At 42.2% G+C, this 18483-nt stretch overlaps 2 protein-coding genes across 5 annotated transcripts in view; both read right to left on the bottom strand.

Moving 5' to 3' along the window:
* The window catches only part of fgd4a (FYVE, RhoGEF and PH domain containing 4a), a 54958-nt gene extending 51635 nt beyond the window's left edge, over positions 1-3323 (bottom strand). The window contains exon 1 of one of the 2 annotated variants that reach the window (XM_026176657.2): positions 2923-3323. In XM_026176657.2, coding sequence (XP_026032442.2) covers positions 2923-3025 — 103 coding nt within the window. In that variant the 5' untranslated portion in view covers positions 3026-3323. The remainder of the gene's footprint in view (positions 1-2922) is intronic. The other variant, XM_026176661.2, reaches the window with a different exon arrangement.
* A 664-nt stretch (positions 3324-3987) lies between these two features.
* Positions 3988-18483, bottom strand: part of bicd1a (bicaudal D homolog 1a) — a 30689-nt gene continuing 16193 nt past the window's right edge. Inside the window, exons 2-10 of one of the 3 annotated variants that reach the window (XM_026176654.2) lie at positions 16524-16736; positions 13858-14010; positions 12952-13440; positions 11282-11674; positions 9432-10187; positions 9169-9320; positions 8824-9034; positions 7210-7295; positions 3988-6174 (exon numbers count right to left, since the gene is read on the bottom strand). In XM_026176654.2, coding sequence (XP_026032439.2) covers positions 6054-6174; positions 7210-7295; positions 8824-9034; positions 9169-9320; positions 9432-10187; positions 11282-11674; positions 12952-13440; positions 13858-14010; positions 16524-16736 — 2574 coding nt within the window. In that variant the 3' untranslated portion in view covers positions 3988-6053. The remainder of the gene's footprint in view (positions 6175-7209; positions 7296-8823; positions 9035-9168; positions 9321-9431; positions 10188-11281; positions 11675-12951; positions 13441-13857; positions 14011-16523; positions 16737-18483) is intronic. The other 2 variants (XM_026176655.2, XM_026176656.2) reach the window with 2 other exon arrangements.

Here is an 18483-nt window from a genome sequence, read left to right as displayed (position 1 = left end):
ATAAAGTCTTTCTGATTCTGATTATTTAATGATGGCTTCTTGACAGCCATCATCCACTGAGAGCATTTCTGAAGAGGCTTTAGCGAACACTACATGGATCAACTGAAGGGCCAGATGGATCTCAGGGTCTGTGTCAGATCTTTGCTGGATGTTTTCCAGTTTGTCAATAATGTGACTTTCAGATAGTGTTCATCTGCTGTACATAGTTTTTTTTAGGGCTAACATTTCTTAATTAGTCCTCCATTGTCAGGTTTCCTTAAAATTTGTAAGGATGTAGTGCACAGCATATCAAGATTGCATTTAATAGCTCTTTAGGAATCAGCTCGTTGAAACTTGTGAGGTATGAGGAAGGGGCTGAAAATGAGTAAACAAACAACAACAAAATAACCCAACAACCTTGAAAGACCTTCAGAAAGCAAGTCCAGCTTCTTGTTAGTTTAAATATAAAGAAATAAAGGCCATTATTTCAGACTCTTGCATGGTACATGTGGATTTTTCCTCCAATCTAAGCCGTTAAGACTCTTTAATCACATTTTATTTACAAGATTTTAACTATGGTGTAACCACAGAAGTGGGTGTGGTGGGGGGCTGCGACTGGCCGCTTTCATCATTCAAATAGCAATCACACATGAAGCAATGCTTCTCCATAACCACACATATGATTTATGAGCAGTGTTTACTTATGTGGTTCAGCAAAGCATGTCATAGAAAAAACTAATCACTGTTGAGCCACCGTGAACTCAACTGTACAAGAGAACCATTGCTGAAGAGAGTTAAAGCCAGCGGAGGACAGTAAGACAGTTCAGCTCAGCATGAATGGCCATCAGTGCAGCAAAAACAATACCGGCAACAGCAGGCTAGCAGGCCACACAGCTGCTGATTCATACAGTCCCACTGCTTCTATCTTAGCACACAAAAAACAAACAGTCCCTTTGTTGGAGACTGATACGGCTGTGTTCACATCAGCATAAACCGACGTGCTGTGAAGCTATTTGGACTCCACTGAATTCATTTTACTGTGCGTGTAGATCATTGTGAGACGTTTCTAAGACATGGGCCCACATACACAGATATATTCTGAAGGTTATGATGGTATCCAAAGATATTTACATGGTGCAATCCAACTCCGTTACACTGACACGACAAAAAAGGGCTGACATGGTAACAATGTGTTACAGGTTCAAAGGATAACAAACTTGCAGACCTAATAGTTTATTTCCTGACCTTTTGTCCCCAGTGACGTGATCAAAACTGACACAAACGACTGCAACGTCTGTCCTTCAGAATAAAATAATGGCTTAGAATCCACATTCATACCAAAGCTAGTGAATCGTCTGGCCTGAGTGAATGGAAGTAGAGCGTAACAGATGATTAAAAGTTTAAAACCGTGTCTCTGCTGAAAGCCAGAAAATAACCGCAGTCAAAGAAATGCAGGCTCAGCCAGGCATAATAAAAATGCTGGATCATTAAGAGTCATATTGGATCAAGTTGAACAGAAGAAACAACTGCAGCAGGGGCAATTAAGTCATACGTATTAGTTCGATTCAGTGCTTTAACTCCCGAGAGCGATCACAGTTCATGTGCAGGTTAAATTTACTGTGACAGAACCAGCATGACAGATTTGTTGTTCGGTGCTAATAAACTGGCAGTGAGAATGACGGCTGGCTTTCATGGTAAGATGTTAAAGCCTCTTCTGATGGAAAATGACAAATCAAATCAATTCTTCCAGAAATTAGCCAAGACTTCACATTAACCACATCAGCAGCCTGCGTTGCTCAGTTCTCAGATTCAGTGCTGCATTTTGTTATTATCCTTTGGCCTATTATCATAAAAGCAGTTTTACATAAAGCATAGACAACTTGGTATATGGCGACATTGTGCAATACAAGGGGAAGTGATTATAAACGTATAAAAGTGACTGCAAACACAAGGTGATTCAATGCTTGGTAATATTTTTGGGTATTTTAGGACTGAGCTCACTTCCTCACCCTAAAGGTGTGGACTTGTAACAGGAGCGGTCCACTGACAGGCAGATTTTATGATCTGAAGCCACCTTCCCTCTTCATACATGTAGTGATAATCACTGAACAAAGTTCACATCAAACTAGGAGTACTGTATTCTTAGCTGCATGTTTGCACAAGCATGCAGTAGGACTGCAAGATAAGGCGATAAGTCTAAGCTGATCTTGCCCAGTCATAATTGTAATAATCATTTGGATCCTTTTTCAGAGTAATTTCAAATGTAAAACTGGATTAGCGAGCCGGGCAAACTTTCAGTCACAAGTGCCAGGTCGGGGTTCTGCAAAGAGTCATCTGGAAGTTTGTTTGGTCACAGATCCCAAGATTTTTTTAATGCATTTGAAATGTTAAGCTGAGATACAAAGTGCACAGAAACCTTCTGAGGAACACCTGAGAGGTGTGTGTACAGGCAGTGTCATATGACTGCCTACTAATTTTTGTTCACTGTGGTTATTTGGAAGAAAAAAAGAAAAAACATGCCCTCCAGCCTGCAGATGGTTACACAACAGGTTGGGTCTTGCCTTTAAACCCTTCATACCTGCTGATCAGCCAGCACTTCAGCAGTGGTGTGTAAACACGGGGCTGTAACGGAGGTGTGCCGAGTGTCACGGCCTGGCCATTCCACGCTTACCCAACCGGACTGAGGAAAACACATCACGGCTATGTGACAACTAAAAAAGTCATAAGGTACGATCTGAGTCATTCGTACCTGCACATGAAAGCGTATTTAATGTTTCTAGTGGTTCCTGTGAAGACATATTAAATATTTAAGAAGTTGGATAAAAAAGTCGCACAAAATAAATAATAAAAATAATAGTTGAGAAATGAATCTCTCAGAGTGGCTTTGGGATTGTAGCCTACATCATCAAAATGTTCCCTACAATTTAAAAAACAAACCCTCACCTGCTTCTCGTCGCTGCGTGGCGTCCAGACTTCTCGGTTTCCTGCGAAAAGCCACTCTGTTAAAGCTCTCCATTTCCCCCCGAGACTCTGACCGCTCAAGCATTCGGATACTTAAGTGACAGGAATTTCAATCTTCAAGAATAACCACGAAAATGTTGAGCAACGCGATCCCCTCCTCGCTGCAAGTTCACAACCACGTCCAGCTTCGCAGCGCCACTTACAACTGTTTGCCCGGGTCAGTCAGCAGCACTGAAGACGCGCTGGATTTCGGTAAACAGACGTAATAATAATATTCATAAATATAGAAGACCTATGTGAAAGACTTTCGGTTTGATTCAGTGAGTTCCCTCCAATGGCACCTTGATTGGGTGCTTCCCGAGCCGCACCCGCCTCTCCAGTCAGCGGAGCAGAAGCCTGTTTTTTTTAAACCACCTTACAGCGACTTGCGCGGTTTTTATTCCCTCACACACAAAAAACAGAGCAGTGTTGTGTGTGTATATGTACGGTCATTTTAGATCCTTTAAATAGCAACACAGTGTAAAATGGGCTACTCATACAGAACTAAAATAAAAAAGGGGAAAGTGCCCATTACGCAGAATAGGCCATTCATTTTCCTAATTATAGATTCGTGATTGCATATCACTTTAATGTCAAGCTAAAGCTAACTTTATTGATAGTTACAACAACAACAACAACAACAACAACAACAACAACAACAACAACAACAATAATAATAATAATAATAATAATAAACTAATAATGCATTTTTTAGCTGTTACCTTTTATATATTATTTTTTATAATAATATGCAATATTACCAGTGGCACTTACTAAACGGCAGACCGCATACTGCATTGGACTCTAGGAAATATTTGTCACCCCTTTAGGCATGACACTGGCTCACACTGATTTTGTCCTATAGTATAATTTAGCATTTTAACCTATTCTGTGTTGTCTGTAGGAGCACAGGAATACAGGCACCATCATTACAGGAAGTCTCGTGGAGTCTAGTTTTGTGTAGCTCATTAAAAATGGCAAGGCAGAGAAACAGACGCAGAAGCAAAGTCATACAAATCCAAGGGCATCTTTTATTTAGTTGTGAAGCCAATTGAACACCGTTTTAAGTGGTGGAGAAACTTTAAAACCCACCGCAGTACAGCATACTGCTAGCATTCCTTTTTAACCATGTTATATTTTTCCATTTTTAGATTAGTCTCTCTCCATCCATAGCTATGTTGTGCAAACAAACCAAGAGAGTTAGGTCACCGATGAGCCTGCATGAGTGCAGAAGCTACTTTTGGACCACAAATGTTTTCAACGCTCTATAGTTGCAAAAGTAACAATCTAACAATGATAAATCAAACAAATGTACACACACACACACACGCACGCACGCACGCACGCACGGACGCACGCACACACACACACACACACACACACACACACACACACACACACACACACACACACACACACACACAGCATCCACTCAGTTGTTACTGTTGTAACAGAAGTTCTGTCATTACAAGATTAATACTGACTATGTAGTTTTAATTTATCCCTTCCATATCCATGTGACAAACAACTGTATCTAACATCAGAGACATTATGAGTGTACCAGACAAGTACGGTACAGAAATATGGGACTTCAATTATGCAACAAACTCCACAAACTGCCCATCTCAGTGTTTCAAAAGCAACAATGTCTCAATTTTTACACAGAAAATTGACAATAGTGCTCCTTCATCAAAATCGGCAACACTCCTCCTGCTGTTTTATCATTCTTATCCTGCTGGTTAGTTCATGATGACGGAAATGGTTAAAAGATTTGGTAAATCTTACCCAGATCAGTCTGAAACAGGGGCAACTGTATTGCTCTAATGCATAGTGCAGAATTGTGCTTGAACAGTACTCCATACTGTATGGAGTAAGCATGTAGAGAAAGCTGAACAAGGTGATGTTTTGAGAACAGCGTAAGCTCGGATATGGAAAATGTCAGCATGATTAACATTTTTCTTAATGTCATAATTAGGGGTATTAATGTGAATAATAAAAGTTTTCTGAAGAAAATGGTGAGATTACTATGATGAAGGTGACAGTTACTTAAGAGGAGGCACACCTTTGGGGAATCCTCTGTCCTTAGCTAATGTTAAAAAAGGAGGTCAGTTCACTCCACGGTCACTTAAACCTGTGCAATTCAAAGAGCAAAATAAAAACCTCAGCCCAACAGCCCTAGTCTTGATCTCAAACACCCAACCACTCACCTACCCCGGTCTCTGAGAGACCTGAGCTATGTAACAGACAAACAACACATCACCAGAGTCTGCTGCAAATCATTACAAAAATCAAAGCAAAGGGAGTTATAAAATAGTCCACAAGCATCCAGACTACTGATGATTCAAAACACAATTAAATTCGCCATCATAAAAACAACAACAAAATGAAAAATATTCTTATTCTTTGAATCTAGACCTTCATTAGCCTGTTTACAAAAACCATATTTGCTAACACCCCTTTGTAAAAATGATATATGTGAGTTTTTGGGGATTATTATGCTGGTAAAATCTAATATTTCAATTTCCTGAAGTTTTTCAAAAGAAGACGTTCTGCTTTTGTTTGTTTTCGTTTTTTGGGGAAACAAATATACATATACAGTAGTGAATGTGCTAAACTGTTTAAGTCTTCATCACAGCAGGAAAACTGTCTTTGAGCTCCATCTCGCAGAATGACAAAAAAGGAAAACACACAAAAATATACAAGTAATAAATATATCAGAAATAAATAATTGGCAGAGTGAATAAATTATAAATAAATACTAGGAGAAACAGGGCGGCAGATTTCAGTGTGTTGTCACTGGCATTTCTGCCTCAGGTCAGGTCTCTGTTTTGTGTTTCCAGGACAGTAGGTCACTTCCAGAGATGAAGGAAGCGTCCTGCTCCTCTTCTACGACCCAGGTAACCAGGAGGCCGGCCACAGCTGGGCAGTGTAGTGCTCAGTGAGATCACAGAGCCCAGTAAGCACCCGGTTGGACTGCTTGGTGGAGGGGAGCTAAACTGAGGGAACCCCCGTCCAGTGTGTCTGTGTCTCTGCAGGACTGCTTCCAGACTGAGGTCTGAGCAGGACCAGCGTGGTTAGGTGCCAGGAGGATGGGGCTGCTGGGCCAGACAGTTACGAGGGTCGCAAGGGGAGAGAAGGCTTCTGCTGCTGGACAGGACTGCTCGGTGTTCCTGGTGGTCTGCCAGAAATTTAGGACTGAAAGGAGGCAAAGACACATGAGAAGAGAATAGTGTGAAAAAGGTTATTCCAAATATAAAATGCAAAAATGGAGCATGAGACGGTTTCCTTCCACATGTAAGCATGAAGAAAAAAACATGCTTAGATGTGGATTAATACCGATACCACTTACATCTGATACCCACTGCAGCATGTTAGCTTAGCTTAGCATAAATACTGGAAACAGCTATTCAACTCTATCAAAAGCTAGAAAAATTAGTAGTACAGGTTACATCTGAACTTTACAGTTTGCATACTTAAACTCCTTTATTGTATCTATTAAACAAATTCATTTGCTAATGTCGTTCTTTTTCTTTGGCCGTGGCCAGGCCAGCTATTGTTTCCAGTTTTTATGTCAAGCTATTCTAACTAGTGCTAACTAACTGATAGTGACAACTTCATTTGTGGTGCACAGACAGAGTGGTGTCAGTCTTATTGTTTAAGTTAAGGAACAAAGGAAATATGTGCACTTTTAGAAAGTCAACTACTTAAACCAGGCCAGAAACAACATGGTGCACGGTGACATCGAGAAATCAAAACAGGGTTATAACGTGAGGTAATAACAACATCAGCAGTAGAGCCTAACTGAAAAAAGAAGACCCTCATATTCATCACTGGATCAGCTCTTCATTGGCCTGCTAGCAACATAGCATTGTGCAGAGCATACGTTAACAGACCCTCCTTCCAGTGAAAACCTCGCCTTGTCAGAAAAGCATGTATAGATACAAAATGGTCATGCAAAACTGCTCATGCAGAGTGACAAATAATTCATAGTGTGAACTATTAATTCCAGAATACAAGGGTTTGCATAATACTTAATGTAAAGGTTAATATTTGGATCATGCAGGTTCAGTTATCTTGATGCAGGTGTTGCTGCTACTAAACAAATCCAACTAAAAATGTGAAAAAGTCACTTTATATGACAAAGATGTGACATGTTACTGATAGAATTGTATGCAGATAGATAGATAGATATTAGTAAGTCTACTGCTAGCAGGTTCTACAGCTTGTTACCTGCGTACTAGGGAGGCTCTCCCTCGCCTTAGTTGTGGGGAGAGTAGCGGTACTGAGGCAGCAGGCTGCTGACAATCTACAAGAAACTGATAAATTAGACAAATATACAAAGTGGTGACACTCGGGGTTAGACAACAGGACAGAGATAACAGGGTGGACAAGACAAGGGAAGACCTCGTCAGAGACAAAGACACTGAATTCTACTGTTACCGTGACTTTTAGGGTGAAGCACCAGGCTGATCCCGGTCAGTTTTTCTCAGTACATTACTATAGATCAATAGCACACTGGAAACCAAACTGAGTATAGCTCAAGTGACTGCCCAGTCTCATCAGGACCGGCCACTGCACAGCTAGACAATCTGTGCTGGAAGCAGAAAACACAAAACCCCCAAAGAGACAGAGACATGGACACTTTTACACACACACACACACACACACACACACACACACACACACACACACACACACACACACACACACACACTTGCCAATACAATATTATATTGATTTGCAAGGGCAAAAAAAGACAAGGACGCGTACAGTGAAACAAAAGCTAAAAATATAATCCTACTCTACCTCACCCGCTGCATATAGGCATTGTATTTTTGGACTACACCAGTTCTGCTGAGGTCTTGTTTACTCGCTCATTTAACACGTAGAAGATTACACATTGCTTTTTAAAAACATTTAGTTTAAATTGGCTTATTTATAATATATGTGACTGTAATTCGGAGTCAAAAGGAGGGAGAAAAAGGTCCAACAGCAATTGACTGCAGTTTCAAAAGGGAAACACATTTGATCAAACACCGCCATCTAGTGTTGAGAAATGGTTACGTCGCAAAGAGGATTGTGCTGTAGCAAAGAATTCTTTTGTTTACTTTCCCTTTTCCAAAGAGGGGTTAGGAATACACGGAGAAAATGCTTGACTGGTTTTCCTACTAGTCTGAGCCTGTCAAAAACCTGGGACAACTTAAGTCATGGTGTAAATAAATTGTAAGGAAAAATCTCAGCTGTAATTCATTGAATCTGCCACAGTGAGGGGCTGTGAGTCATTAAAAATAAAGCCATTTTTGCTTTGTTGTCATTTTGAAACACTTCCTAGTATTGGGGAATGATGTCATATTTTATGGCAGCAGGATTTTAGATGGAAGAAAAGATATCTAATATCAGATTTGTTATCTGGTATTTCATAAAGAATCTTCCCTGTGATGTGTCATGGGCACAGATGTTGCATGATAGTGCACCGGGGTGCCTTATGCATTTCTAAACTAAAGACACGTGATACCACCTCTCCTATTCCACCTAATCTAGAGGCTTCTGGGAAGAAAATTGGTGTTGGGTGTGGAAATGATGATAAAAAACAGCGTAGGGCTAGGCATTTAGGATCTACCAACGACTTCGAACTCCAGAGAGAAACTGGAGTAACTGCAGTGACGCAGAGGTGAAGGTACGGCTGATATCCACAAAGCCACAAACAAACATGAGGGAGGTTAGCTCTACACAGGGAAGATTACAAAGGGTCACAGTGGTGTTCGGGGTGTGAGTGATGATGATGAAGTGGCTGTGGAGGCTGGTAGGGTTGGAAGAAATTGTGGGGACACCTCTGCGACTTACTTTGGGTGGGCTGCTTTTTATCTTGGGCACTTTAGCACCACGGGTACGGTGAGTCTGCTCGTGGTCAAACTCCAGATCCTCCAAGCGTTGGGTCAAGGCCAGTTTCTGCTGGATGGCCATTCGGAGGAGGGAGTTCAGCGTCTTCTTTTCATCCTCTGCTGCCGCTAGCTGCCTCTGCATCTCATCCAGCTGTGTAACATATTCATCACACCTACAGGGAGATTAACAGACACACAGCAGGATTATGTGTAGCCACAAGTCAACATTTATACGCAAATTCTACGTTTTAACCGAACACTTTGCTTTCTCATCTTAGCTGTGCCACATTTCCTGAGCCCTTCTCACCTCGTTGCAAACATGGCCCTGAGAGAAGAGAAGGTGGCTGCATCTTCTTTCAGAGCCTTCAGTTCATTCCTTAGCTTCGTCATGGTCTCTGTCACCATCGCCTTTTCATTTTCATACTTGCTCTTCAGATTAGCCAGCGCAACTTCTGCTGTCTGCAAAGATGGGCGATTTGAATTGAATCATTTAATGTTAATAGAAAATGCATTTTAGGTTTTTTTTAAAAATGAAATAAGTGCCAGAATCCAACAAACAAAAGATTTTACCTGCTTATTGGCCTTGAGCACCAGCCTGAGTGTAGCTATTTGCTCTCTCTTAGTACTAAGCAGGGACTTGAGCTTTAGTATTTCTTCCATGCAGGACTCTTTGTCCTTGTCAAGCATGGGTGCTAACTCCCTAGCTGCAGCCCTTTGCCTGGACAGCTGCAGCGAGCGGTCAACAGCCCTCTGCAGGTGTTTGATCTGGTCTCTGATGATGGCGTTTAAGTTGTAGATATTCATCGGCTCCTTCCGCAGGTCCCCACTTGAGTCTGAAGGTACCGGAGATGGGCAAGGAGAGATGCCGATGACCGGGGAGCCGGTGTAGTTGCGGGTAGGGCTGCTGTGGCAGGAGTCTGCTGGGTTATGAGTTGTTGTCTCGTTATGCTGGGCATCTTTGGATGGGGAGTCTGTGGAACTGCGCGGAGACTCCGAGGAGCAGGCTGCCGATGCTGCCGCAAGACGTCGCGCCAGGCGAGGCGAGAGCAAAGCTCGAGGATCCTCCGAGCCTTTGAGGCTGCCATTGCGTGTGATTCGGCTCTGGCGGTAGTAATCCAGCATGACACGGTTTGGTGTCTCGTTGTTGCACAGACAGACGTGGTGGTAGAGTTGCGCCAACTCCTCACTGAAGGTTACCAGCTCATCCTGGGCAGCGTTCAGCATGCCCTGGCTCTCTGAGGCAGTACTTGCAGTTGCTCGGAGCTCCGCCTCCAGGCTTACAACCCTTTCCCGGCTTTCACGATAACTTCGCTCCAACTGTGTTACCTGCTCAGAAAACAAACAAACAAACAAACAAACAAACAAACAAACAAACAAACAAACAAACAAACAAACAAACAAACAAACAAACAAACAAACAAACAAACAAACGGTGAGTACTAGGGGTGCAACGATACTCACATCGATATTGAACCGTTCGATACAGTGCTTTCGGTTCGGTACGCATATGTATCGAACAATACAACATTTTTAATTTATTTATTTTCTTCTGACGATGCTGTCTGTGTTGAGCGCTCAGTGGATCTGCGTTCGACTACTCCGCCTAGGCTGCACTGTCGAGCGCAGATCCACTGAGCACAGCGCAAGCTAGCAAGACAGAAGCTAAGCTCGTTGCAACATGGCAAATTGAACCTCCCCCACCCTCATTCAGATCTGACCTTTGGAACTATTTTGGTTTTCATGTGAAGTATGACCCTGAAGGTAAGCGCGTCATGGACTAAAGTAAAACAGTATGTTGGATGTGCCACGCAATGCTCAATTACATGGGTGGGAACTACTGTGTTAGCGCAGTTAGCTCGTTAACGTGCTGACGCCGTCCAGCCCCACGCACGGGGCGATCCGCGGTAGCTCGTTAACGGAGATTTGCCGTGTTGTGGCGTTAACGTCATTTCAGATTTACGCTGACAGCACTAGTGGGAACATCCGACATCATCCCGAGTCATTTAGACAGCCGTTAGCACAGGATTCTCCTTATGGGGACCTGATATGTTTAATATGCTGCTGAGAATATAGCCCAGAAGAAGCGTATAGTATAGCTTTCATTTTGGAAAGAGCCATTTCTCTGTAATAAACTCTCTTTTCCAAAGATGAGGGATTTCTCGATCAGATAGATTTATTATTTTATCCCTTTGTTGTTTCAGCAACGTTACATTTAAAAACTGTACTTTTGAGTTAAAATATATATTTATAATTTTAATAAACGACAAATTAAAAAAGCATGAGCATTTTTTGTATCGAAAAAATATCGAACCCTGACACCAAAGTATCGAACCGAACTGTAAATTTTGTGTATCGTTGCACCCCTAGTGAGTACGTTTGCAGTTTTACTTTCAGCAAAACTGGATTAATATTGCACAAACCTGTTCAGTCAGTGCCTGGACCCGGTCATCATCATGGCTGTCTCCCTGTCCCTCCACCGCCTGATTGTACTTCTCCTTCAGGGCCTTGAGCTCTGCTTTTAGGTCGATCACCTCGGTCACCGCCACCTTGTACCGACACTCAAGAATCTTAAAACCGTGGATATCGAGATCATGATGGCTATTGGCCGTTGGGGATGAGGACCCCCCATTAGGTTTCTCACTCTCTTCTGGATCATCGAGCTCTTTGTCTCCATTGAGATGTTTCATGGCGTTGACGCGCTCTGTGAGACGATGGACGTGCTCATTCTGTTCAGTCAGGGCACCTTGTGTGTACTGCAACTGAGTCTGGGACTCCTGCAGGTTCTTGAGCAGTGCTGCCTTCTCACGCTCCACCTGCACGACAGAAATACAAAATTAAATTTGTTTCTTTTTGTACTTTCCAGTGCAATGTCATTTTTGTGTACGTCCTCCAGAACGACACGTTAAACTATATTAACTCATTCACTGCCATTGACGTCTATAGCCATCAATTGCAGTGAATGAGTCAATGGGTTTAACTCATTCACTGCCAATGGCTGGCAGTGAATGAGTTAAAGCAATAAATCTGATTTTCAAGTTCTGAGATTGAACTATAAGAAACTCTGGACAACTCCAGAAGAAACACAATGAAAACTGGACTTCAGCTGGACATTATAAGGCTGATGGTCTTTCCCAGACAGATCAACTCAAAAGAGAAAATTAGCTAGTGAGTAATTGTGTTTACAGCGAGAGGCACACTGTGAATAGAGCAACCACTAATCTAGTTTTCTCCTGCCTGCTGGTGCCCAGCTAGATAAAAGATGTACAGTAATGACTTTATTTGCTTTTAGCACGAGTTTGATCTCTCTGTGGTTTCACTGTCACTTAACATTCTGTATACCATCCTCCACGATGAGTGTGTTTTGTACTCAAGTGGGTTTAAGTGAAAGCTAGTTCACCTATATATTTTATATTATATATATTTTGTATTTTTACATTCTTTGTATACAGTAGCAGCTTTTCACAGCGTTAAGCAGGAACTAATTGCGGTGTAAATAAAAGTGTACAAAGCAGTTTCCTTCACTTTTGGCATAAATCTGTTGCCTTTCTCGGCCTTTGTCTTGCAGCTGCATTCTCGCATACTGAAAGCTACTCCCTCCATAACATGCGTGAAAGCATACATAATATATAATGCATGATACAGACACTGAATGTGCATTAGCATGCTTCTTAAAAAGCACTTACCAGATGGGCGCCCTGAGCGCTAGGGCCTCGATTTGAGTCTGAACATTTGTGATGTCATTCCTCTAGTCTTTCTCCACTTCTCATCTATCTCTAATGTCAGTACAGGGTTCAAATGACAATAACCTTAAATGAATGCCTTCAGACTCCATCAGTCTTCACACTAAAAACTAAAATATACTGTGGGAAGGGAGATCAATATGGTAGTCCTGCAATCTGCTCTTTGAAGCTAATTTCAACCCCCTTCAGCGCTGTAATTTAAACCCTCGGTGACGTTCAAGTGACGTCAGTGTCCTTGAAAATAAAGATTCGGTGACCCAACGATTTTCTGATTTCAAACTGGGCTCGGGGCTCATGTGGGACTTTAAACTTTCAGTGAAATTTCCAAGGCGCTCTCTCTTATGACCTACCTGCAGTAGCTGCTGTTTAAGCTTCTGCATCTCTGACAAGTTGAGCTCGCTGAACAGATCTGGCACGGGGTGAAGGCCATCTCCCTTTCGGCCGGGTCTGTAGTCCCCGTTCATCTTAGCCATCCCAGAGCCAGCGTGAAAGTGACCGTTGCAGCGGTTGTTGTCCTCATTGTTGCCATTAGCAGCAGGGATGGTGCTGCCATTAGTGCCGTTGCTCTCCTCGGGGAACTTCAGGCCTTCAACTCCGGTGACGGTTAGCGCCAGATGGGCCCCTGCGCCGTAGACGCTGTCACCCAGGCTGATGTGATGGGCTAGTTCTTTCCTCAGATTGTTCTTCTGCTCGCGCTCAGTCTTGAGGGCATCCAGGGCTTCTTCTAACTGACCCTCAGAGATTTCCTTTAAGCGCAAAGCGTCTTCCAGCTGGCTGTTCAGAAGGACAGTCTCCTCCTCCAGCACCTTAATTTCATGTTTCAGTCCCTCGTACTCCACCTGAGGGACACAGAAAGGCCACGTGATAACAGGAAAAGAATTATTTTAACACATTTGTAAACAGCTGGTAAAAAACAAATCCTTTTGAAATTAATATAACCGTTAAGATCTCTATTCGACTTCATCTAACCACGTGTCTAGAGCTAGTTTAAACTAATACGACTTCGTGTTACTGTGCAGGAAACACTGTGAGATCACTGAGAGCACTGGTACATTTTGGTGAAACAAGTGTGAGTCATTAAAATCAATTGAGCCACCGATTGCTGATGCATCACTGAAAGTGATGACAGATCTTTAATAGGCAATTTCACAGATACGCTTAAATCTGAGAAATACATTTAGAGAGTGAAACTCTACACGACAATGACACATAAATAAGAAGCTATTAGTGTGCAAACTGTTGATCTTCGTACCAACCTGGCTCTGCTTGAGTGTGGACACCAGTTTCTGAAGTGTGATGTTCTCCTCCTCCAGCTCTGTGTAGTCCTGAAGCAGCCGGGTCTCTCTGAACTTGTACTCTTTGATCTCCTCCCTCATTCTGCTCCGTTGCAGCTCGAGCATCTCGTTACTCTGGAGGAGGAAAAACAGCGGTGACATTTTTAACAGTTCCCATCACTCTTTCCGCTCATTGAGGTCTCATTGGTTGGGATAAATCTGCAACACGTCTTAAGCCGACTACAAGCCACTGTGGCCAAATTTATAATAGCTACATCAAATTAATTTAAGATGATATTTACTGGAATTAAGAATAGACTTCTCATAACCATCACAGATGCTAACCCAAACAACATGCAGTGATCAGTAACCAGGATAGCTAGCATGTAAATCCAATATGCTGAATATGATTAAACCCTAACAGGCAAAGTGGTGCCCACGTAAACAAGGTCAATATCAAATACAGTCCCGTCAGCTTAAGATTGCATGACATGCACAGACTCATAATGCTGATGCATGTAGACGTGACGTGACTTTGCACACTGAGGTAGGACTTTCTCAAAAGCTTTTTTTTTTTTTACATACCTCTACTGTACATGCGCTGAAACACTCTCTGCTGTTTCCCAAAAATTAACTAGATGATATTTACATATCAAGACAAAAATGAAAAAATATATTTTATATATCTTATTTTCACACACAGTTGTGTGTAAATGTTTGCAGCCCAATGCAACTAGTGGACAGAGTCTGTAGTATAGGCTACAAAATAATGTTACAGTGCATTTGCGCATGTGTGTACTCCTGCTGCTGCAGAGCTGCCTGCAGCTCCCCTGCAGTTCTCTGTACATATGGCAGAAGTGCTGACCCAGAGACTTTGTGGGTGGAGTGGGTGGCTACACGCATTGGCAGTGAATACGATGCTACTTTTAGAAGTGGCAAAAAACCTGAAACTGAAGACCTCAGGTCTACACTGAACCTCCTGATTTGTGCATTAGCTGACAGGAACTCCCATTATATAAAAGTTAATGGTGTAAATGGGGAAATCCCACAAAGGCACAATTGGACTGTTTTGCAAGTACATTGAAAGCACTTTTACGCTAAAACTGGCTAAAACACTGTAAAAAGAAAAAAATAGAGCAGACCAAAAACACACAAAATACATTTGCGGTTGATGTATGAACATGAATATAAGCTTTCTGTGATACATGTTGTCAAAATACATTTTATTAATAGTGTGCAGGATATTCAAGGCCAAATAATACTGGGGGCAATCAGACCCTACGGTCAGGGACAGATCGGCACACAACACTGGCACTGAGCCCGCCACAGGGCAGAGCTGTTCACAGCACGAAGTGCGGCTGTTAAAGTCATCATACAATGGTACCCACAACAGGGGCCCAGCCATGTTGTGTTCATTCATCCCTGCCATCACTGCTGTTGTGGCAAAGTTTTACAAATTTAAAGTTTAGGCCTGTGTTTCCTTTTTTGGGCTTTAAAGTGCACTTTGATTTTAACCCATGTGGCAATCTTTATCACTTCTCATGTTCTGACTTGTAACTCTAACAACAGACATCTATCTAAACTAACTCAGTGTCTTTTTCCCCAAACCTGTATATGTTAGGTTGCTTGAAATCTGTAAAACAAAAATCTTTTAATTAGATTTGCTCTGTGGTAAATGAAGCGCTCGATGTCACTGCAGCACCTGCCTCTCACGATGAAAGGAATCCTGTTCATTAACTGGCATCACATGTGCAAATGAGGACTTCAAAAAACAGCAGAAGGCACTTCATAAATATATCAAAGCGCCACACTCATGACTCAGACATGAGGCATTTGTGCATAGGAACAACTCATCGTGTGTAAAGGTTTATCAGGTAATTACAGCTGAGATGTTGATTTTGTTCCACATGCTCCAGCACCATCAATATCTTCACTTCTTGTGAACTTTGAGAATGAGCGAACATCACAGCACTGCCTGACCAAATTAGTGAATGAGAGTGTGTCCTGTGGGCGTAGTGCTGGTACTCTGTCCCTACACATGTGCCGAGCTCAGGGCATTTCACTTTATATCCCAGCTTAGCACTGGATTTGCCCCCCACAATGGGGTCGTGGCCGCAGTGTCTGACCCCTGCTCGAACTCCGGTACTGCCCAACACAGTTGCTGCAGACATATATACTTGCATAAATACACACTTTGCACATATGCATATCGTTTATTATTCTGTGTGAGGCATGACACCTTTTAGTTTGTCACAGTAACCTCTTGATCTTTGATAAACACATAGGTCTCATGTTAGTTAATGTAGAATAAAAGAAATACTAGTCAAACTGTGGAAAACAATCCGTTTGGACTCAAGAATTGATCATAAAAACTACAAGATGGCTTTACATGCAGTTAACTCTTACTGTATCTCGCTCAGTCAAGAGCCAGCTGCAAGCCAAATGCATTCAAGTTTCAAAACAACTAATGTGCACATCTCATAGAGAGAATTTTAGGTGTTGGTGACAAAATACTACTGACATAAGCAGAAATATATAAAAAAGTGAAATGCAGTTTTCTTACACACACAGTAGATTCAATTTCCTGTTTTTCTTTATTTAGGAAGTAATAAATCGTCTGCATGCTTTCCTCGTGTTGACAAACTCACCTCTCGTAGCTCCTGTACAAGTGCGTTGAGCCGCTCATTCTCTGACTGGGCGTTGGACGCCACAGAGCGGCTAAGCGTCACCTCCGACTGCAGCTCCAACAGGCGGCCCATATAGTAGGCCTCCTTGGAGGCGGACTCCTGCAGCAGTGTCTCCTCATTGGTCTCCCCATCCTCTGCCACCTTCCGTTGGTTGGTGTAAGCCTGGCCAAATGCCTGAAGAGATAAAAAAGGGAGGGAGGTAGGGTAAGAAGAAAAGGAAACCGGTATTTCTGTAAAGTCAAAATTAAAATCACACTGATCCAAATCCTGTCAAATAGCATCAGCATCATAATCCAAGCGATGGAAGGGATTAGCACGCACTGCCTCGGAAATCTTGCACATCTCTCCCAGCTGTGTGTGCTAGGCCGAGTGCTGCTGTACTTTTGACCACTGGCAGCACTGATAGGACACTTGCAGGGGCTGGCCCTTAAGAATACCTGCTGTCTGTCGATGTGGGTGATGTTTCACTCAGATCAATAGACACAGTGTTCCCATTTTCCTGACACAGGTTTTCACGACACTGAGAGCTGGCGTGTCATGATAAAATCAAAGCAGGTATCAACAGAAAAAACATGGCAACCACAGCGGGCCTGCTGGGTCAAAGTGGTAAACTAGCAAACACACATTCACTGTTAGGGGAAGACCAGTGTTTCCAGTTCAGCGCTATTTCTCGGTCAAGGTTTCCTGAATGCATGTGTGAGTTTCATGACTGGAACATCAGTAACTGTTTTAGTGATTCAATAAACCATGCTTCCCTTTTGCCCCTTTCCATCAGGAGAAATGACTTTGGCGCCTGCAGAAACCTCTGTGAGAGAAAATGGATCATCTGAAAAATATTTTATGGTTTACAATCGCCACAGGATGCTGTAGACCAGCGGTCCCCAACCTTTTTTGCGCCACGGACCGGTTTATGTCTGACAATATTTTCACGGGCTGACCTTTAAGGTGTCGCGGATAAATACAACAAAATAAAACCAGTACCGGCACCAAAAAAAGGAAGCTTTAGTCATAACACACGGGAAAAAACCCAGGGAAACCGAGTTAACGATAAAAACAATAAAAAAAATAAACTATAAAAACCCTGAAAACCATAAATTTCACACCCGAGCCTCAAATCTCGCTGCCCGATAACAAACGACTCACAGACCGGTCCGTGGCCCGGGGACCGCTGCTGTAGACGATACTGTATTGTATGGTTACTGACTCTTCAAACTGACCATGCAATTTAAATAGGAAGCCATTTATTTTGAACTACATGTTTTAATAATGTAAGCTTCCCAATCCCATCTCATCATCATAATATTTTCTCTGTTTGTCATGAATCATTTATTAGGCACAAGCATCCATTACTTTGAAAAGACATGAGCCTAAAGTGCAGCTGTCTTTTCTTTTCATTTGTGGCTAACGAGCTAAGCGGGCAGTCTCCTGCTGTGTTGAGGTGAAATTAATTTGTGCTTTTACATGTAAAAAAAAAAAAAATTATGAACCACATGTTTCTCTCTTTATGGATACTTATTATCAAGTAAGCAATAAAGTGGAATTAAAGGTTAAATTCAGTTCAGTTGCAGTTATGGCCAACAGGCACATTTTCCAATCTGTCAGTGTAACCCACTTTTAATCTACATGCTGTAAGTCTGTTAAATAGAAGCTTTTTCATTCACGCTCTCCTCAGAGAGCATGTTAATGCAAATTCAATAGACCTCTTTATTATGCCTTTGAATTACAAGTGTAGCAGTTAGCATATGAAGAAATGCCAGCAATAATCGGTCTGGCAAAATGCCCCGTAAACTAAAAAACACTCGGCAACATGTATCTATTAAAGAAAGGTTGTATTATATTTCTTTATTATTTTCCTTCTGTACACACCACTTTCTGTGTATTTCATCATTCTCTTTTCATACTCCTTTGTGCACTCACCCTG

The sequence above is a fragment of the Astatotilapia calliptera genome, chromosome 7 (assembly GCF_964374335.1).
Source record: "Astatotilapia calliptera chromosome 7, fAstCal68.1, whole genome shotgun sequence".
Taxonomy (NCBI): Eukaryota; Metazoa; Chordata; class Actinopteri; order Cichliformes; family Cichlidae; genus Astatotilapia; species Astatotilapia calliptera.
Note: the sequence above shows the minus strand (reverse complement) of the source record. Positions and strands in the feature narration are given on the sequence as shown.